Below are 25,427 nucleotides of genomic sequence, written 5' to 3'. Positions count from 1 at the left end.
GGTTGGTTCCATTTCCATATCCAGTTCTTTGATTTATCCACTCATTCCTTCATCAGATATTTGAGTGTCAATATGTGGAGGAACAGAGGGCAGTAGTTAAAAATACGCATCCGATGGGTCAGATTCCAGCTCCACTACTTACTGTGTGACCCTGTGCAAATGATCTGACATCTTTCTGTTACCGTTTTTTTCGTCTGTAAAATAGATATTGTAATATACCTACCTCAGGATGTGTTGTGAGGACTAAATGAGTTGCTGTGTTTAACTGCTTGAAGAGTGCCTGGACGTAGTGAGTGTCCAGGAAGAACTGCTATTATTAATGTATCAAACATTCCTTAACCTTGGGTGCCCAAGAAAGTCATAATCACTTCTTTTGTGGAGCTCATAGACCATTGAAACACCAGACATTAAACTAATAGTCACCTGAATGGGGAAATAATTGAGAAAGTACCAAATGTTCTGAGAATTTAGAAAGGGACTTAATTTAGCTTTGGCATGGGGTGTAGAAGTCAGGGAGGTGACATTTAACTTGGGGTGTGCAGAAGTTAGCCAGATAAGGATGTGAAAGGAGAGTGTTGGAGGCAGGAGAAGAGTGTGTCCAAAGGCCCTGAGGAGGGCAGGAACTTGATTTGTTTGAGGATTTGAAAGTCTTATATTCTTGGAGTTTGGCAAAGTGGGGCTAGATGGGTAGGAGGAACCTTATCTTGCAGGGCCTTGGGGGCTGTGTTTAGGATTTTGGGCTTTTTATAAAAAGCAATTGGAAGCTATAGAAGGATTTTAAATAAGGAAGTGTCATGGAGAGATTTGAACGTATTTTTGTTTTGTTTTTTAAATACCATGTTGATTTCCTCTTTGGAGACGAAACAGATATGGTATGAGTGTGACTGTCAGGAGAATAACTGTTCTAATGGTTTAAGGGAAAGATGATGTTTATATTGGGGGTAGCAGTGGAGATGGACAGAAACGCATAGATTTGAGGATAACTTGGAAGAATCATTGAAGAGGGTAAACTAATTTAATAGATGGGGGAATTAAGGGAGATGCCAGATATGAGATCTGATATAGCAGTGGGGTGGCCGGTGGTGCTGTTTATGAGACGACGAATGTAGAAGTGTATTTAGAGTGAAGTTCAGTTTTGGACATACAGGCTTAGAAGTGCTTGTGAGCCATCCATGAGGAGATACTGAGACTGCAGTTTTATTATGTGGTTCTTGAGCTCAGAGAAGAGGTCTGGGTTGGAGATAAACATTTGAGAGTAGTAGACATATAGATGATAATTGAAGTCCCCCATCTACTAAATTAGTTCACCCTCCTCAGTGTTTAAAATTGCCTGGGGAGGCCGGGCGCAGTGGCTCACACCTATAATCCCAGCACTTTGGGAGGCTGAGGCGGGTGAATCACCTGAGATCAGGAGTTTGAGACCAACTTGGGCAACATAGTCAAACTCAGTCTCTACTAAACATACAAAAAAATTAGCTGGGCATGGTGGCGTGTGCCCATAGCCCCAGTTACTGGGAGGCTGAGGCAGGAGAATCACTTGAATTTGGAAGTTGGAGGTTGCAGTGAGCCAAGACCGTGCCACTGCACCCAGCCTGGTTAACAGAGGAAGCTCCATCTTAAAAAAAAGGCCCGGCACTGTGGCTCATGCCTGTAATCCCAGCACTTTGGGAGGCCGAGGCGGGTGGATCACCCGAGGTCAGGAGTTTGAGACCATCCAACCTGATCAACATGGTGAAACCCTGTCTCTACTAAAAATACAAACATTAGCTGGGTGTGGTGGTGCACCCCTGTAATCCCAGCTACTTGGGAGGCTGAGGCAGGAGAATCACTTGAACCTGGGAGGTGGAGGTTGCAGTAAGCTGAGATCATGCCATTGTACTCCAGCCTGGGCAACAAGGGCGAAACTCCATCTTTAAAAAAAAATGTTTGGGGAGATAGTACAGATTGAGGAGAAGAACGTTTAATATGGGGCCCTGAGGTAGGATGAAGCCCCACTTTGGAAAAGCAGTTCAAGATGGATAGAGGGTAATGGGCTGGCAGAGGGAATGGGAAAGAGCAGCAGATAGGAAAATCTGGACTGTAGTGTCATGAAGGCAAGGGAACAAAATGTTATAAGATGTGCGTGTGTGCATCTGTGCGTGCATGGGCAGGGGGGTTTTATTAATAGAGAGGGAGAGTGGTTTCAGTTGAGTTTGGGGGTTGGTGAATCCAAAGTAGTATGATGAGTTTGAGGGGTGTGAATGGCTGGTGGGAATGAATACGGTGACTGTAAATAGCTATTAAGAGTTTATCAGCACCAGGAAAGGAAGGTGGAACCGGGGAGGGGAATGTGCATTTCATACATGGTGATGAGGGAGCCAGTGGAGAAGGAGAAGTGGAAGAGGAGGCAGTGGATCTTATATGCTCCTTGAGATGGCAGGAGGAGATGGGATGTAGAGCGCAGAGAAGGATTGATTGCCTTTTGATAGGAAGGAGAGAAGGGAGAGAAGGGGGAAGTGATGAAGTAATGCTCATATCATTTTTGTTTTCTTTGAAGAGGTGAGGAGGAGGAGGAGAAACAGAAGGTAGCCTGAGGTATAGGGAGAGAGTGGGAAAGTTTGAGACAGCCATTATGGAAATGAAGCTGATTGGAAAAACTATATATTAATGATTACCAGATAATATTATATACTAAAGCACCCAATCCTGATGATTCTTGTTAATATCTCTCAAAAGCCATCACCTCTTCTCTACTGCTTATCCTCCTGCCTGAATTCAGGTTTTAATTATTTGAACCTGTTCTGTACTAGTTTTCTTTCTTTTTTTTTTTGGAGACAGAGTCTCTCTGCTGCTCAGGCTGGAGTGCTGTGGTGTGATCTCGGCTCACTGCAACTTCTGCCTCCTGAGTTCAAGCGATTCTTGTACCTCAGCCTCCTGAGTAGCTGGATTACAGGCTTGTGCCACTATGCCCGGCTAATGTTTTGTATTTTTAGTTAGAATATGGGGTTTCTCCATGTTGCTCCTGCTGGTCTCGAACTCCGGAGCTCGGGCAGTCTGCCCACCTTGGTCTCCCAGGGTGCTGGAATTACAGGTGTGAGCCACTGCACCGGCATATTGTACTAGTTTTCTAAATGGTCTTCTTGACTTCAGTCTTACCTACTTGTAATTCTTTTCTGCATTACTATCAGGAAACTTTTATTAACTTCTTTTTTTAAAATAAGAAAATATATGTTGTTACTACTAATTTTTTAATTGTACTTCTGGTACACAGAATTTGCTAATATTATAAGCCTTGGGTCATGCCACTCTCTCACTGTTGGTCTCGTCATAACCTTTTAAAATTTATTTACTCAGTAACTTTTAATAATGTAATAAGCAGTGTGCAGTTCTATCTATTGCCTTCCCTTACCCATAGTAAGGAGCCTTCTGATTTCTAAGTCCATTCTTCCCTGGGGTCCTTTTTTATATAGTTTTATTGCATCTCTGTATTTCTAAAATGCCCTTTTTATTATAGAAAATTTTAAACATACACAAAAATAGAAAAAGTGTGAATTCCTATGTACTTACCATCCAGCTTCAACAATTATCAACACATGGCCAATGCATTCAGGCCCTTCTCTGCCTGTGGAGTATTTTGAAGCAAACCCCGGACACCATATATATTTTTTAATTGTATTGAAATGTATAAGGTACTCATGCTGTATGTACACTTTTGGAGAGTGCTTTCTTAGTAACATTGTCATGATCCATTTGTTTTGTTGGAGTCATTATAGTTTATTAATTGTAGTTTCTACATACTGTTCCATTGTATGAATATACTATAGTTTATTCATCTTCTCTTCTGTAGATGGCCCTTTGGGTTGATTCCAGGTTGTGGTTGCTATGAATAATGCCACCATGAACATTCCTATACATGCCTCCTGTGGTACATGGCAAGAGTTTCTCTTGTGGAATTTCTGGGTTAGAGAGTGTGTGAATGTTCAACTTTAGGATATGATAACAAATATTTTCTAAAATAGGAAGTGTATTGATTTATACTTCAATCAGAAATGTATAAATGTATAAATGAATGTTTATTTTGATTAATAACCTTTATTGGCTTCCTATAATCCGTTAAGCGGGCATCATTCTTTCCCTTTATCCATATTTTAGAGTACTGACTATGTGCCAGAACTATGAAGGTGCTAGGAATATAACAATGAATAAGACAGATAAACTTGCTGTTCCCAAACTAAAGTTCAGATTCCTTATTTCAACACACCAGGCCCTTAATGGCCAAGCACCTTCCTACCTCCTTATCCACAGCCTGCCTTCCTAGCTTCGTTTCTTTCCATTCCTTGTAATTTACCCCAAACATAATATTTATAATTTCTAAAAATACAGTCTTTTTAGAAATTATACATATTTTCTATAATATTTAAAAATAATGTCTTTGTTTTTTTACCCCCCACAGACAGGGTCTCACTCTGTTACCCAGGCTGGAGTGCAGTAGCATGAGCTCAGATCACTGCAATCTCTGCCTCCCAGGCTCAAGTGATCCTTTCACCTTGGCCTCCTGAGTAGCCAGGACTACAAGTGTTTGCCACCATACCTGGCTAATTTTCTGCATTTTTTGTAGAGGCAGTGTTGCCCAGGCTGTTCTCAAACTCCTGAACTCAAGCAATCTGTCCATCTTGGCCTCCCAAAGTGTTGGGATTACAGGCGTGAGTCACAGCGCCTGGTCTAAATAATAATCCTTTTTTGGCTCTGGCCTTGCAAATGCTATTACCAATATCTTTAAACCCCCACCTTCACCATTGCCTACTGAGTGTCAGATCAGCATCACGTGTTTTAGGAAGCCCTTTCTTGATCTCCCTAGTCTTAGTTGCTCTTCCTTCTTTGTACTCCTATGGTACTGGGTGTATATCTATACATCTTATATCGTAAGTGGTAATTTTCTTGTCTTCTGTAGTAGAAAGTCATCATTAAGAGCAGAGACTGTGTCTTTCCTCTGCATTTCCAGTATCCAATGTAGTACCTGAGGCATAGTAGGTTTTTGGGAGGTGCTGAATGATTGAATGGCAAGGTTTTGGGAGGTGCTGAATGATTGAATGGCGAGGAAAGGGGTAACTGAAGAGAGATTTTGAAGGAATAAATGACCACACTTGATGACACACTTGCTAGTGAGTGAAGGTGGCTGAAAAATTAGATATGGTTCCAGAGTTCCTCCCTAGGAGGTAGGAAGGCCTTAAAGTATATTGTAAAGGCAGAGATACGAGCTGAGGTATTCTGTGGAATATAACACAATAGCTATCCTGGCTGCTTTTGAATCTTTGACCTTAATGCCTCCAGTCCTCCTTTTCTCAATCTGTTTTTTTCATGTCTTTCAGGTGCAGAACTTGGCAGTAAGGAATCAACAGGCCTCAGCTCAAGGACCTCCAATGCAAGGCTCCACTCAGAAGGCCATTCCTCCGGGAGCTTCCCCTGTCTCTAGCCTCTCCCAGGCCTCTAGCCAGGCCCTAGCGGTGGCACAGGCTTCCTCTGGGGCCACAAGCCAGTCCCTCAACCTTAGTCAAGCTGGTGGAGGCAGTGGGAATAGCATCCCAGGGTCCATGGGTCCAGGTGGTGGTGGCCAGGCACATGGTGGTTTGGGCCAGTTGCCTTCCTCAGGAGTGGGTGGTGGGAGCTGTCCCAGGAAGGGCACAGGAGTGGTGCAGCCCTTGCCTGCAGCCCAAACAGTGACTGTGAGCCAGGGCAGCCAGACAGAGGCAGAAAGTGCAGCAGCCAAGAAGGCAGAAGCAGATGGGAGCGGTCAGCAGAATGTGGGTATGAACCTGACACGGACAGCCACACCTGCGCCCAGCCAGACACTTATTAGCTCAGGTAAATTGTCACTCCTAATGTCATTATTCTCCCAGAATTAATGTGAAATTTTCCTTTTTTTCTTTTTTTGCCTTTTTTTCTTCACCTTTTTGTTTTTTCCCCGCTTCTGTTGGTCCTTGAATAGAGGAAGGAATGGGAATCATATCAGCCTTGAACATATTATTCAGGGTCGGAGGTCAAGTGACAGATACAGATCTTATCTGTTTCTACCAGGCAATAGTCAGCTTACAAGTTGCCCTGTCCGCTTTCTTAGGCTGTTAGTTCTTCAGTTTATCACTCTGTCTATTCATTCATCACATCTTACTGAATTGTTTGCTGTTTTCTAGGAATTACTGGGGATACATTTTTGAAAAGCAGATTCCTTGTCTTCATGTAACTTAGCATTTACTATAAGGGATGAATTCTCTCTTCACTGTTTAATGTGGTTACTTGGTCCAGCGTAGAGCAGATATAGTACAAATGCCTTAGAGCACTTAAGACTAATAGAGAGGTGGGGTGCGGTGGCTCACTCCTGTAATCCCAACACTTTGGAAGGTCGAGGCAGGTGGATCACTTGAGGTCAGAGTTTCAGACTAGCCTGGCCATCATGGTGAAACCCTGTCTCTACTAAAAATACAAAAATTAGCTGGGCATAGTGGTGTACGCCTGTAGTCCCAGCTACTCTGGAGGCTGAAGCAGGAGAATAGCTTGAACCCGGTCGGCAGAGGTTGCAGTGAGCTGGGATCGCACCACTGCGCTCCAGCCTAGGTGACAGGGCAAGACCGATAGTTTATACTTGCTTTCAGACTGCGGGTAAGATGTAGTTAGATGTGTGTATCTTATTTGGTCAAGTTGATTTTTGCCTTGTTTCTAGCACCTTAGTTGTTGATATACTTACATAATTTACTCACACAAAAAATTAAAAGTTAGTTATTATTATACTTGGTATTTACATACTCTAGCAGTTATATTTCTAAAGTGCTTTATCACATGCTTTGATCTCTGGACAATCTGGTGCAATATGGAGAAGTAGAGTTTGTCAGTCCCAGTTTACAGTGGAGGAAACTTAGGTCAGAGCTGACAGGTGCTGACTCTTAAGACTTAGATAGTGATCTAAGCTGATGGTTTGTAAAATCCAAGTCATTCATGGGAAGATGTTGGTATCTTTAACTCTGTGAGTATCTATTTTTTCAGTGAATATTAAGTGCTTCTGAAGTGTCAGGCCCTGGGCTCTGTATTAGGGATGTGAAAATAAATAAAACATTGGATTCAGCCTTTGAGAAACTCCAAGTCTAATGGAGGAGGGGCTAACCATTCTTCTTTGCTGAGTACAGAGTAAAAGAGTACAATATTTAAGTATGGCAAAGATAAGAGACACAAGAAATTACTGAGGCTCTATTGAGCAAGGGAGTTCTTTCTCTGGGATCTTTAAGACTAGTGGTAGTTGATAATGTCTGATTCAGTGGAAAGAGTATGGATGAAGTGATGTCCAAGTTTCATACTGACTAGATTTATTTTCACCGCATAATTCCAAAACTAGGTATACCTTGGAAAAATGATTTTACTTTTAATTTAGAATGGTTATTATTCTCTGCTCTTTTTTCTCTTTATTCTGTTCTGGGATTGTTCCTACAGCCACCTACACACAAATCCAGCCCCATTCACTGATTCAGCAACAGCAACAGATCCACCTCCAGCAGAAACAGGTGGTGATCCAGCAGCAGATTGCCATCCACCACCAGCAGCAGTTCCAGCATCGTCAGTCTCAGCTACTTCACACAGCTACACACCTCCAGTTGGCGCAGCAGCAGCAGCAACAACAGCAGCAGCAGCAACAGCAGCAGCCGCAAGCCACCACTCTCACTGCCCCTCAGCCACCACAGGTCCCACCTACTCAGCAGGTCCCACCTTCACAGTCCCAGCAGCAAGCCCAAACCCTGGTCGTTCAGCCCATGCTTCAGTCTTCACCCTTGTCTCTTCCACCTGATGCAGCCCCTAAGCCACCAATTCCCATCCAATCCAAACCACCTGTAGCACCTATCAAGCCACCTCAGTTAGGGACTGCTAAGATGTCAGCTACCCAGCAACCACCACCCCATATCCCAGTGCAAGTTGTAGGCACTCGACAGCCAGGTACAGCCCAGGCACAGGCTTTGGGGTTGGCACAGCTGGCAGCTGCTGTACCTACTTCCCGGGGGATGCCAGGTCCAGTGCAGTCTGGTCAGGCCCATTTGGCCTCCTCGCCACCTTCATCCCAGGCTCCTGGTGCACTGCAGGAGTGCCCTCCCACATTGGCCCCTGGGATGACCCTTGCTCCTGTGCAGGGGACAGCACATGTGGTGAAGGGTGGGGCTACCACCTCCTCACCTGTTGTAGCCCAGGTCCCTGCTGCCTTCTATATGCAGTCTGTGCACTTGCCGGTGAGTGATGTCTGATGGTTTTGAGGGCACTATTATGCATGAGAGAGGACCTGGGGCTGAGTGGAAATAGAGCTTAATTTAATAGGGGAATAAAGAGTTAAGAGGGTTAATACTGGTATTTATCTGCTTTTTCTGTAAGAGAGTGACACATTAATGTGTATAATATCTGAACTTTATACTCCTAAATTTGTTACTGATACTATTCTGGGTTTTGGGTATGTAATAAGTTAGATCAAGATAGCCTTAACCAAATCAGTCCTTGAAAAAACAACAGTTCTTGGTTGGTCTGCATGAATACAGGGTCTCAAGACCTAGGTCAGGACTAAATCATGTTACATTTTCTTTTGTCCTGATGTAAAGTTATTAGGAATGACCAGGAATTTTAGTGTACCATGGGAAGTAGATAAATTGGTAAATCTGGAACTAAGAAAATTTTCTTTGAAAGAGATTATTTATGGTAATAATTGTGGTTCCTTGTTATCCTTCATTTGTACATCTTTGTTTCTTTCCTCTTCTTTATAGGGTAAACCCCAAACATTGCCTGTCAAACGCAAGGCTGACTCTGAGGAGGAGAGAGATGATGTCTCCACGTTGGGTTCAATGCTTCCTGCCAAGGCATCTCCAGTAGCAGAGAGCCCAAAAGTCATGGATGAGAAGAGCAGTCTTGGAGGTGAGTAACTGACTTCTAAAATGCTGTTGTAGTGCACACAGAGTAGAGAAATGTTCTGAGTGAGCTAAAAGATAAATCTGATTGAGTAGAAAATGGGCCAGAAGTTGGTGGACAAATGAATAGGTCCAAAAACAGGGAATCCAGGGTGAATTGTCAAGGGTAAACATAGATTATTATGGAAGATCATGCCGGCTCAACTAATAGATGGATCAGTATTTCATCTCATGTCTATTGCTTAATCTGTGTTTATTTTCCAGAAAAAGCTGAATCAGTGGCTAATATGAATGCTAATACCCCAGGCAGTGAACTAGTAGCCTTGACCCCTGCCCCATCAGTACCGCCTCCTACACTAGCCATGGTGTCTAGACAGATGGGTGACTCAAAACCCCCACAGGCCATCGTGAAGCCCCAGATTCTCACCCACATCATTGAAGGCTTTGTTATCCAGGAAGGAGCAGAACCTTTCCCGGTGAGGGCAGGGCCACAAGGTGGGACTTTGAAGTGGGGACTTGGTTTGATTGTTGTCTTTTCAAACTCCAGTAAAAATAAAAGGCACAGAACTATTTAATTAAAGAATGGTTCAGTTACGCTGTTTAGTTATAAAGAAGGAAAGGAAAAGGAGTGTGTGAAGCATAAAATGAAAATGTTAGGAAGAGGAGAAAAAAAGGAAGAAAGTAACCTTTAAAACTGTAATGTTTAGTTAGATTAACTAGTTTGTTTTATAATGAATAGAACAGTAGTGAAGTTAAGGAGCTTTCCTAGGGTTTGTAGAACCAGGACTAGAACTGAGGTGTCTTGACTCCTAGTGCATTTTCAGCACCATAGGAAGGAAGAGGACAAAATAGGGAGCCAGTGTAGGAACCTGTTCTCCATTGGCTTATCTGGAAAGAAAAGCCAGTTACTACTTTTTTTTTTCATTTCCAAACATTGTATAGAGACCAGTTACCACTCTTAATGATTAACATATTGAAAGTGATTCTCTCTGAACCAGACTTGGTCTTTAACTCAGAGATCCAAGCAAAGACATAATATTGATTGGGAAATGTTGGGGAAAGCTATAGAGAAGCAGAAAGGGATCAGGCTAACTTAATTCTAAATGTTTTCTGGGACAGGTGGGTTGTTCTCAGTTACTGAAGGAGTCTGAGAAGCCACTACAGACTGGCCTTCCGACAGGGCTGACTGAGAATCAGTCAGGTGGCCCTTTGGGAGTAGACAGCCCCTCTGCCGGTGAGTATTTATTTAGAGACCCATTTAGGGGAAGGAGGCTTGTGGAGATGTGTTTGAGGATTCAGTGTAAAATAGTAGTTACCTGTTTATTTAAAGTAGAAATAAGGCCTGGCATGGTGGCTCATGCCTATAATCCCAACACTTTGGGAGACCAAGGCAGGCACATCACCTGAGATTAGGAGTTCGAGACCAGTCTGGCCAACTTAGTGAAACCCTGTCTCTACTACAAATACAAAAATTAGCCTGGTGTGGCAGCATGCACCTATAGTCCCAGCTACTCGGGAGGCTGAGGCAGGAGAATCACTTGAACCTGGGAGGTGGAGGTTGCAGTGAAGTGAGCCAAGATCGCGCCACTGCACTCCAGCCTGGGCGACAGAGCGAGACTCTGTCTCAAAAAAAAAAAGTAGGAATAAAATGAAGTCCGTCTACACATAGAAGCCATATTATATATCAGAGTATGTAGAATCACAGAAAAGGAGTTATATAAGGTTAGGGGAATTTATCCAGCTAAAGTAACCTTTTGAATTGTTATTATTTTTTTTGAGATGGAGTTTTGCTCTTGTTGCCCAGGCTGGAGTGCAATGGTGTGATCTTGGCTCACTGCAACCACCGCCTCCTGGGTTCAAGCGATTCTCCTGCCTCAGCCTCCTAAGTAACTGGGATTACAGGCATGCGCCACCACACCCGACTAATTTTTGTGTTTTTAGTAGAGACGGGGTTTCTGCGTGTTGGTCAGGCTAGTTTCCAACTCCCCACCTCAGGTGATCTGCCCGCCTCGGCCTCCCAAAGTGCTGGGATTGCAGGCGTGAGCCACCGCGCCCAGCCCCTGAATTATTCTTTACTCTACAGATGTATTTTTTGGCCGAGTGTGATGACTCTCACCTATAATTCCAGCACTTTGGGAGGCCAAGACCAGTGGATTTCTTGAGCTCAGGAGTTTGAGACCAGCCTGAGCAACATAGTGAAACCTTCTCTCTACAAAAAAATATAAAAATAACTGGGCATTGTGGCACGTGCCTGTAGTCCCAGCTACTTGGGAGGCCAAGGTGGGAGGATCGCTTGAGCCCGGGAGGTGGAGGTTGCAGCGATCCAAGATAGTGCCACGGCAGTCCAGCCCGGATGACAAAGTGAGACCCGGTCTCAAAAAAAATTTTTTTTTTTCAAAAGATGATCTAAAATAGGACGTTTATGTCTTTAATTTCCAGTTCTCCTTATTCTAGATTTTATAATCTGTCTTAAGGACTCTTATTTACATTTTCCCCCTGCTTTTGGAAATCCTTGTGGTAGATGGATCTTATATCTTTCTAGGCATTAGTAATTAGTTCCTCTTTCCTCAGAAGTTGAATCATATCTGAAATCTAAGAGTGTGAATTAGGATAAAATTAGCAAGACATCTAAAATGGAAAGAGTTTGGCTTAAGATTAGGAAGATGTCATAAAGTTCTCAAGGGACACGTCTTCATGGTTTTAGATTTTGAACTTTGTGTTTTAGGGATTCTCAACTAGGTTGTGTAGGTTTTTGGGGGTAAACCCTGAGAATAATTTTAGAATCCAGCTCTGAGCCTAATGATTGCTTGAGGGGCAGCAGAAACCCATGGTGACTGTCCAGCAATGCCTTGTTTTTTAGAGTTAGATAAGAAGGCGAATCTCCTGAAGTGCGAGTACTGTGGGAAGTACGCCCCCGCAGAGCAGTTTCGTGGCTCTAAGAGGTTCTGCTCCATGACTTGCGCTAAGAGGTACTCTGGGCACCCTCCTCCTTGCCCTCAGCACTGATATCTCCATCTAATGTTACACCCCTTCCCCAGGATCATCTCATAGCTGATATTTTATGTCTGCCTCCTTGCTTTTATTCCCTTCCCCAAATCAGCTCATAAGCAGCAATTCACATTTAGAGCAGGGTAGTCTTCTGTGGCACTATTGACATCCTGTATGTGCCCTGTCCTGTAGGTACAATGTGAGCTGTAGCCATCAGTTCCGGCTGAAGAGGAAAAAAATGAAAGAGTTTCAAGAAGCCAACTACGCTCGCGTTCGCAGGCGTGGACCCCGCCGCAGCTCCTCTGACATTGCCCGTGCCAAGATTCAGGGCAAGTGCCACCGGGTGAGCTGCTTGTTGCAGAGCCAGATGCCTTTAAAGTGGGTCTTTTTTCTTTCCCTACAGGGCAATTCATTTGCCCAGGTAAGAGGGCGTGAGGTGAGAACTCTGGTTTCACATTGATTGCATTACTCCAAATTCCAAGAGACCCTGACCCCCTTTGTGTCTGGACCTCTTACCTAACTACTGGTTCATATATCCAGTAATCCTTACACTGTACTTGAGTAGAGAAAATAGATCAATTGTTAGGTCATGGGGAGAATCAAGGAGGTGATACAGTTTCTATTTAAAAGACACTTGAGAGTAGATTTTGGGCATTTGCAAATAAAGTGCTGCTTATTTCATATGTGGTAAGATTAGTTTTTCTTCTACGCCCAATCCAGGGTGGTTTGGGAAGAGAGAGAGGAGAATAAACCTTTGACACTGACCTCACTGGTTTGCTATTTTCCCTATAGGGTCAAGAAGACTCTAGCCGAGGTTCAGATAATTCCAGTTATGATGAAGCACTCTCTCCAACATCTCCTGGGCCTTTATCAGTAAGAGCTGCGCATGGAGAACGTGATCTGGGGAATCCCAATACAGCTCCACCTACACCGGAGTTACATGGCATCAACCCTGTGTTCCTGTCCAGTAATCCCAGCCGTTGGAGTGTAGAGGAGGTGTACGAGTTTATTGCTTCTCTCCAAGGTACTGACCCTCTCTTCAACAGAACCCAGGTTGTTTTCCTTACATCATCCCGCAGGGGCCTTGATAAGAGGGAAAGTAATTGACTTTAAAGCAGTGGGAGCTTGAATGCTAATATAGCGGCTCTACTCCTAATATTTATTCAAGTTGACTTCCTGATTTTTTTCTGGGTTGACATTATCTTCTATAGCGTCAGTAATTTTACAGTGTTTGATTATCATATTTCATGATGTAGCTGCATTTCTCACTAAATTTTTGGATAAAATATTTTTTATGTGTAATTATGATACCTACCAGGGAGAAAATTTTTTTTTCAGTGGAGCAGGGTATTAGAAACTAAGTGGCTATTGTTGCCCCACTCTTCAAAGAGGGCTTGTTTGCTAGTCTTTTTTGTTTGTTTGTTTTTTAAACAGAGGCAGGGTTTCCCTATGTTGTCCAGGCTGGTCTTGGAGTCCTGGGCTCAAGAGATCCTTCTGCCTTGGCCTCCCAAAGTGCTGGGATTATAGGTGTGAGCCACCGCACTCAGCCTATATGCTATTCTTGACAAAGAGTTTTCTCCAGAAATGAAAATTACCCTACCCTTCTTGCTATTTGTCTCAATTCTGGGCCCTTAAACAAAAAGATCACAAAGAATCTTTTTGCCAGTATAAAAGAAAACATGCTTTTTTGTTCTCTCGCTTTCTCCCATCTCCACGCTATTTGAATGAAGTTATTTCTGTGGTTGAACAATTTAGTTGCTTTTCCTTTCTTGGTCTTGGACCTTGGCTTTGTTGTTGTTGTTGTTTTGAGACAGTCTTACTCTGCTGCCCAGGCTGGAGTGCTGTGGCATGAATTTTGGCACGCTGCAACCTCTGCATCCTGGGCTCAAATGATCCTCCTGCTTCAGTTTCCCAAGTAGCTGGGACTATAGGCATGCACCACCATGCCCAGCTAATTTTTGTGTTTATAGAGTCAAGGTTTTGCCATGTTGCCCAGGATGGTCAACTCCTGGGCTCAAGGGATCTGCCTACCCTGGTCTCCCAAAATGCTGGGATTACAGGTGTGAGCCTCTGCCATTTTTTAAATAGCCAATTCTTTCTAATTTCATTTTCCTTTTAAAGCTTGCCATCTGACTTCGTATTACTGAATTTAGGACAAGTACTTTGGAATTAATCATTGCTAGACCTCAGTTTCATTTAGTTTCCCTCCTCCTATCATCCGGCACTACCTACGTGTTCTCACCATTTCTTCTAGGCTGCCAAGAGATTGCGGAGGAATTTCGCTCACAGGAGATTGATGGACAGGCCCTTTTATTACTTAAAGAAGAACATCTTATGAGTGCCATGAACATCAAGCTGGGCCCTGCCCTCAAGATCTGCGCCAAGATAAATGTCCTCAAGGAGACCTAAGGTGGCCCTGTTGCACAAACCAGCCTAAGGCAGACACTCCCCACTGTCCAGGTTATAACCTGGTACCAGCAGAGACTTTGCAGGGAAGAAAGAGCTGTTCCAATCATGTAACCTTCTGTAGGGGATTACTGAGACAGGGAAGAGAAGTGCAAGAATTGGTTGCTGGTGCTACATGGCGGCAGCTTTGACATTTTCTCTGGGTTCTACTTTATTTTGTAAAATCTTTACAATTCTCACCATTTCCACCTACCTTAATCCAATCTTTATAGAAGAGGCAGTCTAGAGAACTAGGACTGCTCAGCCTTATCCTGGAATGGAGCATTTAGCCCAGGTCTTAATTCTCCAAGAGGAGGAATACATAGTATGGTAAGGCAAGGAACTGGGTGGAATGTTAGGTTGCCTGCCCAATGGGAGAGGTAGGGTTTTTCTAGCTTGTGTGACACAAGTAGCAAAATCTGGTACACCCCCTGCCAGTGTAGCTGTGGCTCAGAGTTTTCTCTTTGTTGTCACTTACTCCCTTGTGATTGAATCTTTTCTCCCGGCAGGATCCCCAGCCAGTGTAGAGACTTGATTGACATCTTTCTTATGCTGCAGGGACTAAAAGTATTTGACTGGGGCATATGTGGCTGCTCATTCTTTCTGCATCCCACTGTTCCCCTCCAATTTGTTACTTTGTACCCTATTTTTCAGTTCCAACTCTGCTCTGTCCTATAGCTGTATAAAACCAGAGTGCGTGGGGCTAAGGTCAGGAGTATAAGTACCTGCCTTAGGCACTATTCCTTATACAACAAAAATATTAAATATTTTTTTCCTCAGTAAAAGGATGAAAATCGGTTTCAGTTGTCTTACTCTATTCCAGTCTTTGCCCACGTTCACACAAATGACTAGGCCAATATGTTTTGTTTGTTTTTTTAATCATTACGAGTTTTTGTACAAAAAGTGATTTTTTTTTTCTTCATTTTAAAACACCAGGGTGTGGGGGGAGGGATGCAAACAAATAACAAAAAAGATGCTTTTGTAACATTATTTTCCCTGTTTAGAAAGAAAAAATCACTCCAATAGTATTGAAAAGTCCAAAGATGAAATAGTTTCATTTTCTTTTCCTAAGGCTTAGAAAAGGCCCCCTGCCTATTGATTCCATTCCTCTTTTGTGTCCAGTGGAGCCATGTTACTCTTCAGTGGCCCAGGGGTTCACTATTACAGAAAGATCAGTCCAGGTTTCTGGGCACATGGCCTAAACAGGAAGATGGAAGCATCAGAGGATTAAAAACCTTTCCCCACAGAAATGTGGGCAAGAAGACACTTCCCTGAGCCAGCAGAAGGGACAGGTGCAGCAGCATTCCACACCCAGCGCAGAGGACAGCAGAGCCCTCGATGTCCCACTTCTGCTTCCATTCCCTTTCCAGAAGATTGAAAAAAAGGTCAAAACCACATGCCTGTGGAGAAAGTGCGACACGTTTAGAAATACTGGTATAGGGAACCAGGAGTAAGAAAAGCTTTACCAGCTTTTACTACAAATGGAAGAAAGACATCAGGATCCCACCACCGCAAGGTAAAGTGACTTCCCTTTTCTGGAACCCCTGTGGCACAGGAGTTCCAATTTTCCTTTCCAGTGGACTGGATTTCTGGATAGGCATTTTGGCTGTATGTGGACAGATAAGACCACAATCCATGGCCCAATCCCAGCTATACAGTCACCCCAATTTCCACAAATGATGTGATGGTACCGTATAATCCTGTAAAGGGAAATTTCACATTTTTCCTGTCCTAATCCCAGAGGTGGGAGAAGCAAGTCTAGAACATCTCCAGGCTCAGACTAAACGAGAGTACTTGGACTGCAACCAAGTAATCACTGCAAAGTAGTTCCAAGCAGCAAGAAATACCAGATTCTCATGGAGACTACTATAGGGTACAGAATAACAACATGAAAGCAATCAAACCTGTATAAATAATGTTTCTTGGCATTTTTTTTTTTTTAATTAAAGAAATCCAGTGTCTCAAAAACTTGTGAAAATGTGTTTAAAAAACAAAGGGCCAGTGAGCCTGCCACACCATTTTGCCCATATGCCTGTTGTACCTTGTGATGTCAAGAGACAATGCAAAAGCCTGTTTTCACAGGCCCTATTAATATTAAGTCTGACTTACAACTGTACCTCTCTAGAGAAAAAACAGAAAATAAGGAACAAAGGGAAGGCAGTTTTACTAGTGAGAAGATGCAAATCAAAAGCAAACTGGAAAGCAAGAGCAATAGTAAGGGTGAGATGAGAGACTGGAGTTGAGACTGCTTGAGAAATCTGGCTGTGTAGCTTTGGTTTGGGGGACTGAGGAAGAGGCTGGACATATAAAGTGCAATCTACATTGGTAATAAATGGTCATCCCTTTCTTCTGACTCCTCCCCCAGCTGGTCATCCCCCACACCACGATATGCTGCAGGCACATTTCGAGGTTTAGAACGGCAGACAAAGTCACAGCCATCCTGTAGGGGAGAAAAATAATAATAATTTGGAGCATCCAACTTTAGGTTATGAGAAAAATGTACTTACGGTCTAGGAATGTGGCAAGAATTGGTTTTCTACAGGGATAATGAGAAAACCTAAAAGATGTGACAATCAGCCTAAATTCAATTTGGGACAACAGGAGAAAAAGTTTCTTCTTAGGCCTCCCCTTCTTCCCACCCAGGCCCACTTAAAAGCTAAATCAGATTTAGAAGAGCCCACCTGGTCATCAACAGTGTTGCTCTTTCAGCAATTTCTTACCAAGGCCAGAAACGGATGCTGTGCCACTTACTACTTTGTACTAGGGCAACCGTCTTGTTTACTGGGACTTTTGTGGTTTTAGCACTCCATGTCCTGTGTCCCAGGAACCCCCTCAGTGTGAGCAGACCAGGATGGTTGGTCACCCAGCCTTGTTTGCAGGCTACAAATTCAACCAGCTGCCCTGTTACTTACTGCTACCAGATTTCCAAGATCCTGCCAGAAGGCTAAGTGAGGAAACTGCTCCATTCCTTTGGCTCCCACCACCAGTCGCTGGTATAGGAACCCCCCAACAACATAAACAGCAACCAGTGACGCAAACCTGTAGAGAAAGAAGTCTATACTTAAGAACTGAGAACTAGTAAAACTCAGGATAACCTCTATATTTACTGTTAGCTGTTTCCTAAGATACATTCCCTGAAAAGGAAAAATGAGTAGTGACACTAAATGAAAAAGGGGGCTGGTAGCTCTTAGAAAACCAATTAGAGTGCTGTCAGTCCAAGAGAAAAAAGGCCCAAAGTGTGACAGGGTGTGATTCTATGGCCAAGAATAATCACCGTTAAGTATATGATTCCATTTCTCTAAAAGTTCTGATAACCGAATGAAATAATATAAAAATTGCCTAGTCCTCCAGCAGGGGAAAAAAGCACCTCCAAATGCAAATCTATACCGGCAACTAAACATTAAATCTCATTTAAAAAAAACTTGCAGAGTCAGTTTTTTTTTTTTTTTTGAGATGCAGTTTTGCCCTTGTTGCCCAGGCTGGAGTACAACGGTGCGACCTCAGCTCACGGCAACCTCCACCTCGCAGGTTCAAGTGATTCTACTGCCTCAGCCTCCCAAGTAGCTGGGATTATAGGCGTGTGCCACTGTGCTGGCTAATTTTGTATTTTTAGTAGAGACAGGGTTCACCATGTAGGTCAGGCTGGTCTCAAACTCCTGACCTTAGGTGATCCGCCTGCCTTGGCTTCCCAAAGTGCTGGGATTACAGGTGTGAGCCACTGTGACCTGGCAGAATTATTTTATAGCTAGAGGATTTAAAAAGTCATCCCCATCAATTACAGTATAATATACACATGTACAGTTTGTGCTTATGTACCACCATATAGTTACTGATCTTAAAAACAAAAGGAAAGAAGGTCTGTTCTGATAAGGCATACTCACGTGACAAGTAAGATAGAACCCACACTGAGGTGGGAGATCTCTGGGGAACAGGCCAGGCTGCTATCCATCTCAAAGAGGTAGAAACAATCTTGGACTTTGCCCCGCTCCTCAGACACAGGGTTAAAATTGTCCTGATGATGAGATGGCATAACACATTTAGGTGGTAAAGTGTTTTGACTCCTATGCAACAAAATAAAAAACCCCCAAAATACCTGCTCCTTCCTAGTTCAGCAGCCTATTTTCCATGGAAGATGCGTGTCTGACACAGAGAGAAACTGAGCTGCTAGTATTCTAATGTCCATTGCAATGTATTGTGTCCCCTCTGGATATTCTCCCCCACCTCACGTCAGTCCTTTCAATCTCCTCCCTCGCCTTATACAACCCAGGGTGCCTCACCGCTAGGGTGTGTCGATTGCAGGAGATCATCACCACTGCACGACGCTGCTCCTTGCCACAGTGGTTGTCATATTCATCACCCCCTTTATAGATCAGCATGATCCAATTACCTGAGGAGGGACAAGGAAAATGGAGCTATGGCGTGGGGGAAAAGCAGAGGCAGATCTGGGTGGTATGGCAGAGTGGAATTGAGTAATTCATTGCAATTGGTTATAAGTAAACAAGCCTCATCAGTATGAACTTGGTACACCAGAAATGCCAAGCTAAACTTGTTTGCTTACAAAGACTTGTGTTCCCTTAAGACAAGAATCAGATATTCATTTAAGAATAATCTGCCGGGCGCGGTGGCTCAAGCCTGTAATCCCAGCACTTTGGGAGGCCGAGGCGGGTGGATCACGAGGTCAGGAGATCGAGACTATCCTGGCTAACATGGTGAAACCCCGTCTCTACTAAAAATACAAAAAACTAGCCGGGCGTGGTGGCGGGCGCCTGTAGTCCCAGCTACTCGGAGGCTGAGGCAGGAGAATGGCGTGAACCTGGGAGGCGGAGCTTGCAGTGAGCCGAGATCACGCCACTACACTCCAGCCTGGGTGACACAGCGCGAGACTCCGTCTCAAAAAAAAAAAAAAAAAAAAAGAATAATCTTAGGCCGAGACGGGCGGATCACGAGGTCAGGAGATCGAGACCATCTTGGCTAACACGGTGAAACCCCGTCTCTACTAAAAAATACAAAAAACTAGCCGGGCGAGGTGGCGGGCAACTGTAGTCCCAGCTACTCGGGAGGCTGAGGCAGGAGAATGGCGGGAACCCGGGAGGCGGAGCTTGCAGTAGCTGAGATCCGGCCACTGCACTCCAGCCTGGGTGGCAGAGCAAGACTCCATCTCAAAAAAAAAAAAAAAAAAAAAATCTTAATTTTTAACATTAAAGGTAGGCAGCTGACAATGCAAAAGCAATTATGATCCATACCTTAACACTGATTCATTTTCTGAATATCTTCTAAAAGCAAAAAAAGAGGTTCCATACAATGGCTGAGCAGCAGGGGTAAGCCCATCTAAGATTTCAACTTAGCCCCAGATAAATTCAAAGCAGATATTTAATATTGGAATGTATATCTCCTCTTTAGTATTTACTGTGTTCAGTTATTTTGCAAAATATCATTTGATTCAATAATTGTGAGGTGAATGCTCCTCGTTTTGCATATGAGAAAATAAAGTCAAAAGGTGATATGACTTTCCAGTCACAGGATTAGGAAATAGGAGGAGAACCTAGTCACATAACCCCTAGCCCCAAATCCTTTTGTTATTTTTGTATTGTATTATTTACCAGGAGTAAATAGCTACCCTGTATAACTTAGTTATTTATCTGTATGGGAGGGAATTGGACCATATAGGTGCTTACATGGTCCTCTCCAGCAATGCGACTTTTAAGAAATACCACCACCATAGCACAAAAGTCAGTGGGTAAAGTTTTGCAGACTGAGTAGTTTGCAAAAAAAGTTTGAGCTCTTAAAATTTAACTGGTCAACTTTTGATTAATTTGATGAAAAGTGGTGGTGGTTGGCATTTTTAAGTCTAGTGTGAAGCTCATTAAAAGTATTTGGGTGAATAAAAGAACTCTAGGCTATAGAATTCTGGCTAGAGTTGGCTGGGAGCGGTGGTTCATGCCTGTAATCCCAGCACCTTGGGAGGCCGAGGTGGGCAGATCAGGAGGTCAAGAGATCAAGACCATCGTGGCCAACATTGTGAAACCCCGTCTCTGCTAAATATACAAAAATTAGCTGGGCGTGATGGCACACACCTGTAGTCCCAGCTACTCGGGAGGCTGAGGCTGGAGAATTGCTTGAACCCAAGAGGCTGAGGTTGCAGATTGTGCCACTGCACTCCAGGCTGGGTGACAGAGACTCCGTCTCAAAACAACAACAACAAAAAATTCTGGCTAGAGTCTTCATTTTGCATAAGTTTTTCACTAATTGTAATGCACAATTGTCCTGAGCTGTGACTTACAGAGGAGCTGTGGAATTAGGCATCCTGTGGTATATTATAGTCTCAGGTGTGCCGAACCACACATATGATATACCGAAGAGACTGGAAAGGGCCACGACATACAGGATTGTCAGAGGGATTGGTTGGGATCAATTAGTTAATCAAGAGTAGGAAGGGGAGTTTTCTTACTTCCGTTGAAGATGTGAGTCTCGTTGAGTCTCCCTACCACTGTCTCCTTCCCATTACTTTTGTTGATTTGCACCAGGCCTGCCCCAGAAGTGTGGTTGCCAGCTTCCCGGCACACCCTGAAGATGTAGATGTATGTGTCTGAACCCTGGCCCACAGTGCTCTCAAAGCTGTCAAGAGAAGTGGGAAGAAAGAAGAGGAGTTACCAGCTATCAGCCTCAGGAATAAGAGCATCCTTTTCCTTTAATTAAAACAAAACAAACAACATGCTCGATTTACTTGAGGTCATGGCTGAGTGAATATTTGTTTAAGATATTCATAACCTTGACAGACCATCCTTATTGCTGATGATGAATTATTAAAATACACCACCCAAGATAGCTCAGTATTCTAGTTATTTTTAGAATGCCTGTTAGTAACCATGTTCCAATGAATAAGGGCCCATGTTCATGGGATAGTCTCATTTCTTAGGGACCAACTTCAGATTTATATAACTGAAGATCCCTGACACTTACAATGACGTGTCAGCCTAAATATGTTTATCCGATATTTCTAAAGTCCTATTATATGTAGGTATCAAATAATGCTTAAATTTCTACAAGCTAGTCTCTTGGATCCAGTCTTGGAAGTAGCTACTCTTCTGTGAAAGATGAGAAAACTGCACACGGCAACTAAAAGCTGGGCTGAGAATTTGCTCTATATCATAAAAGAGAGCACGTTATCAAATAAAATCAGTAAGAAAAGACCTTAACATAAATATTTTCTCAAGCTCTTTAAGGTTCTTCTCATTTACCTTTTATTAAACAGTGGTTTCAGCCTCTTCACTAGAGCCAATTCTTTCTCTGACTCTTTACCCTTTTCTCCTACCAAGTCGCAAGTTTTTTCTTCTGCCTGCCAGGATTCTCTCACTGCCACAGCCAGAAGTAACAGCAGTAGCAGTCCAGTCCTCCAGCAGTTGTAGAAAGGGAACATCCTTTGGGAGAGAGTGTGTGTTGGGGAGGGCAGGTAGGATCAGGAGAGGGGGAAAGAAACAAAGCGTATGAATGTGTAATAAATGGATGGTATTTTGACTATCCAGAAAGTACACGATTCTCTGGCATATGCAACACATAGTACATTTTAATATCTCTAACAAGAGCACCTGCAGCAGAAAACTCATTTATATTTAACTTTTAGTCTAATGTATAGGTGAGTCTTTCAGAACAAACTACAAGGTTGAGAAGGGGGAAATGAAGAAAACTTAAAAGAGAATGATGATAGCTTGGGCGGAGCCATCCTTGCCTCCTTGCCTCTTTACTGTTTGATGGCTTGATGAAGTCTTTTGAAACCTCTTCGGCCTCTACAGGTCACAAGTCTCAAGGGTTTCTAGACTTCCAGTAAGTACAGTTGTCTTTTATGCTACAAATCAATGACAACAAATTGGGAATCACCAAGCCATTTTACAATAGAGTAAATTCAATTCACCTGCTGCTTGTACTGCTCTAGGAATGAAAACACACAGCTCTCTTTCCCAAACTTACTAGGTTGGTGCAAAGGTGACTGTGGTTTTGGCAAAAAAACCCCCACCAAAACCTAACATTTTGTTTTCTCTAATCCATCCTCATATCCAGGACAGACTGATTTACCCTTGCAAAACACTTCACTCTGATATCTGTTAATGATCCCTCAGGCCATCGCTACTTGTTTATTCCAACAGTATCACGGGCAGTTTCCTGATTTAACTCTTCTAAACTTTTCTCACTTACAATAAAACGCTGCAAATCTGGGCTTTGGTATGAATATTCTTTAAAGTTCTCTAGTTCTTTTTCATGCTGGTCCACTTACTCCACCGCATTTTTGAAGTATAAAACTTGAAACAAGCAGAATTTTCATGGGTACTAATGAGTGTGAAGATGGGAAAATGGAAGCTCCAACCTTGACCCTGAATGCACTTTCCCCATTTCCCTAAACAAAGTAACATCTGACCTTCTATTTCCCACACCCCACTAAAGCAACAAATTCCGGGAAATTGTCTGCCTGACTTCCTGTACCCCAAACATCAATTCACTACTGTAATATTATGGTAGTTGCCATAGAATAATCATAGCTAGCCAAGAGGTCCAAGGCCCTCATAACACATTTAATGCACTGAAACCACACAACAGCAGGAAACAATAGACTACTGCCTTGGGCCAGGTGCTGTTCAAAGCACTTAACATATATTAAATAACTAATTAATCCTCACAACCTTATGAGTAAATACAATTATTGTTGCTATTTTACCAATAAGAAAACCGAGACACAGCTAGTGGAATTAGCCAGAGAGTCTGGCTCCAGAGTTCATGGTCTGTCATTACATGTATATTTCCACTATGTACATAATAATTTTTTGGAGATGAGAGCAGGCAACCAAAACTGTGGGTTTTTTTTTTTTTCCTCCTAAGAAGTGAAGGGGAAGTGATTCCTCACAGTTGACTGAATAGGTGGTGAAATAAAGAACTTAGACCTCCAACTCCCACCACCTTCCCTAAGTTAACCCACTGCTCAACACACAACTTGACCAGCTGACTCACTAAAAAGAAATTGGAGGCTCCTTTTTCTAGACTAACTTAGCCTGCCATTTTCCTTTACAGTCAGTCTCTCAGGACCTAATTAAAAACTGACAGTTGATGATTTCTTTTCCTAAACTAGAACAAGGAATCTCACAAAATTAGGAAGGAATGAAAAGTTAAACACCTCAGCCATTAGCTGAGTTGAACTATCTTTTATTTGCTTATTATTAAAAAAGGGTAATAAATTGATACTGTATTCTTCTTTCCTGCTTAAGGCTTGGCTTTAAATTTAAGCTGCTTCTCTTTGATTCAGTGGCATAATGCGCTAAATGTTTTACCTAGATTATGTTCATTAATCTTCACAACCCAGAAAAATAGGTGTCATTTTTCATACTTTAAAACGAGAAAACTGACGCTTTACAGAATTAGTTAAATTACTTGCTGTACATTACACAGGTATTTTATGTGTATGGGGCAATTTAGACGATTCGTGGCATAAAGATGACTGCTGGAAAACTTACAAACATAGGGGTGCAACAATCAGGCAGAGAACGAAATAGAAGGGTTGGGTAGTCCCCTTTTAATATGCTACAATTAGATTCTCAAGGTACAAGAGTTTGTCTATATACTTTGGAAATAAGGAGCAGGATTTTATGATCTTGAAAAATCTCTTTCAATTTTCTTATTCTCTAACGACACATCTATTCCATTTGGCAATGCTAAAAATTATCCTTTATTAGGGTGGCCAATGACTAAGTCAGCAATTGGGAAGCAGCTTACACCACTGGGCCTCTGTAGCACTCACTTCCCCATCTGGTAAGACAGCCATGGCCATTTTTCCAGTGGAATTTCTACTGTCTTCCCGCTGGCTCCTTTCTGATGTAGCAGTCCTTATCCCTTTTTCTCCAGCAGCCTACATTTTTAGAAAAGCAGCCCCAATTGGCTAAAAGGCCCAATGCTTAAATGCTTAAAGAACTCAAGAGAGAAGGAGCCTCAGAGAAGTAGCGGCTTCGTCCCAAGAGCGGAAGCTCCCCACGAGGAACACATGATAATCCGTCCATCAGCCATTCTTATCCATATCACAGTCGCATCCCCCTCAAACCTCTCCCAGGGTGCTAGAAATTCTCGCTCTGTCCAGTGTCCCGACTTTCCAAGTGCTTGGAGCCATACCTTCTCCAAATGATGCCACTTGACCTCCCACCGTGATGCAGGCCAAAATTTCTCCTACAAATAAATCCACGAACACCTCCAACGGACTCCATACTTGGGGTTATCTTCCTTTCCCTGCTTTCCAAGTATCGTAAATCCCCTCTCTGGTTTTGGAAGTCCTTTCTCCCTCACACCTTTCGGAACTCCGTGACTCTCCGCCCCCACGCCTCCGCCTCTATTCTACTCTTAGGGCTCCTCAGCCAGATCTTTGGCTAGAACCATGGTCAAGGGAGCCATTGCGATCCCGGCTCCTGTCATAGACGTTTAAGTGTGAGCGCACCCCAGCCCGCCTCCTCCTCCACGCCCCTCACACTCACGTGTCGCGGGGAACTGGAGCAGCCAAAGCTCAGAATCCCCCGTGAATACCCGTCTGGGGATGGGAGACGGGGCCAGCTAGGGGCCGGCCGCAGACCCCGGTCCCAGAGCTAGTTTCAGAGGCCAGCGTTCCCCCTAGCGCCTGGATGTGCCCCACTCCGGGAACCGGAAACAGGAAGCGCCAAGAGGCCGCTGGGCAACCGCTCCTCCCACCAGACCCCGCAGCATGTGACCAAAGAACAATTTCGCCCCTTTCCCCTTCCCGGTCTCCCTGGGATTTTAGCTCCGCCCTCGTTCCATCAGCTCCAATCACTATCGAGGTTGTCTAGTTTCGCCTTTTCTGGTTGCCTTTCTTCCAATGGGGTCCCAAAGTCCCGCTTCCAGGGCCTCTCGGCTTGCGCGCCCCGGTCACGCGGCGTCACGCGCCGGACCGCTCCCGGGTAGGGTCCGAGTGAAGAGAGTGCGAGGGGCAGGTGGCGGAAGCGGAAGTTACGCTGGCAGCTCGCCCTCGGGCTCGGCGGGAGTTGTAGTTTTCACGCTAGGTCTCCTCCGAGCGTTTCCTAGACCGTTCGCCGCCTGAGAGGGACGCTG

At 43.7% G+C, this 25,427-nt stretch overlaps 2 protein-coding genes across 12 annotated transcripts in view; one reads left to right on the top strand and one right to left on the bottom strand.

Moving 5' to 3' along the window:
- The window catches only part of LOC116268489 (polyhomeotic-like protein 1), a 25,662-nt gene extending 10,532 nt beyond the window's left edge, over window positions 1–15,130 (top strand). For all 6 annotated transcript variants that reach the window (XM_009180152.3, XM_031661941.1, XM_031661940.1 and 3 more), the window contains 9 exons: window positions 5,349–5,841; window positions 7,456–8,240; window positions 8,763–8,910; window positions 9,168–9,379; window positions 10,023–10,137; window positions 11,764–11,872; window positions 12,084–12,234; window positions 12,684–12,915; window positions 14,146–15,130. In XM_009180152.3, coding sequence (XP_009178416.1) covers window positions 5,349–5,841; window positions 7,456–8,240; window positions 8,763–8,910; window positions 9,168–9,379; window positions 10,023–10,137; window positions 11,764–11,872; window positions 12,084–12,234; window positions 12,684–12,915; window positions 14,146–14,300 — 2,400 coding nt within the window. In that variant the 3' untranslated portion in view covers window positions 14,301–15,130. The remainder of the gene's footprint in view (window positions 1–5,348; window positions 5,842–7,455; window positions 8,241–8,762; window positions 8,911–9,167; window positions 9,380–10,022; window positions 10,138–11,763; window positions 11,873–12,083; window positions 12,235–12,683; window positions 12,916–14,145) is intronic.
- Window positions 14,804–25,427, bottom strand: LOC116273009 (cation-dependent mannose-6-phosphate receptor). Of its 6 annotated transcripts, XM_031661946.1 has the most exons (8): window positions 24,839–25,427; window positions 22,071–22,179; window positions 21,575–21,754; window positions 20,785–20,951; window positions 18,614–18,723; window positions 18,218–18,348; window positions 17,249–17,375; window positions 14,804–15,736 (listed from the first exon to the last, which is right to left on the bottom strand). In XM_031661946.1, exons 3-8 carry the CDS (start codon window positions 21,751–21,753, stop codon window positions 15,509–15,511), a joined length of 942 nt encoding a protein of 313 aa, XP_031517806.1. In that variant the 5' UTR covers window position 21,754; window positions 22,071–22,179; window positions 24,839–25,427; the 3' UTR covers window positions 14,804–15,508. The 6 variants fall into 6 exon arrangements, with proteins under 6 accessions (XP_031517806.1, XP_031517804.1, XP_031517803.1 ...); XM_031661944.1 differs by lacking the exon at window positions 22,071–22,179; XM_031661943.1 differs by lacking the exons at window positions 22,071–22,179; window positions 24,839–25,427 and adding an exon at window positions 24,483–24,827.

This window comes from Papio anubis, unplaced genomic scaffold, assembly GCF_008728515.1.
Source record: "Papio anubis isolate 15944 unplaced genomic scaffold, Panubis1.0 scaffold304, whole genome shotgun sequence".
Taxonomy (NCBI): Eukaryota; Metazoa; Chordata; class Mammalia; order Primates; family Cercopithecidae; genus Papio; species Papio anubis.
This window is presented reverse-complemented; position numbering and strand designations above follow the sequence as displayed.

Bases quoted from the DNA above. Each gene is read 5' to 3' on its own strand.
- LOC116273009 (XM_031661943.1), bottom strand. From the start codon at position 24,574: ATGGAGTCCGTTGGAGGTGTTCGTGGATTTATTTGTAGGAGAAATTTT. The intron at 18,349-18,613 runs GTGAGGCACCCT...TCTCATCATCAG, and splicing joins GCAATCGACACACCCTAGCG to GACAATTTTAACCCTGTGTC. The intron at 15,737-17,248 runs GTAAGTAACAGG...CTTTCTCCACAG, and splicing joins ATCTTGGAAATCTGGTAGCA to GCATGTGGTTTTGACCTTTT.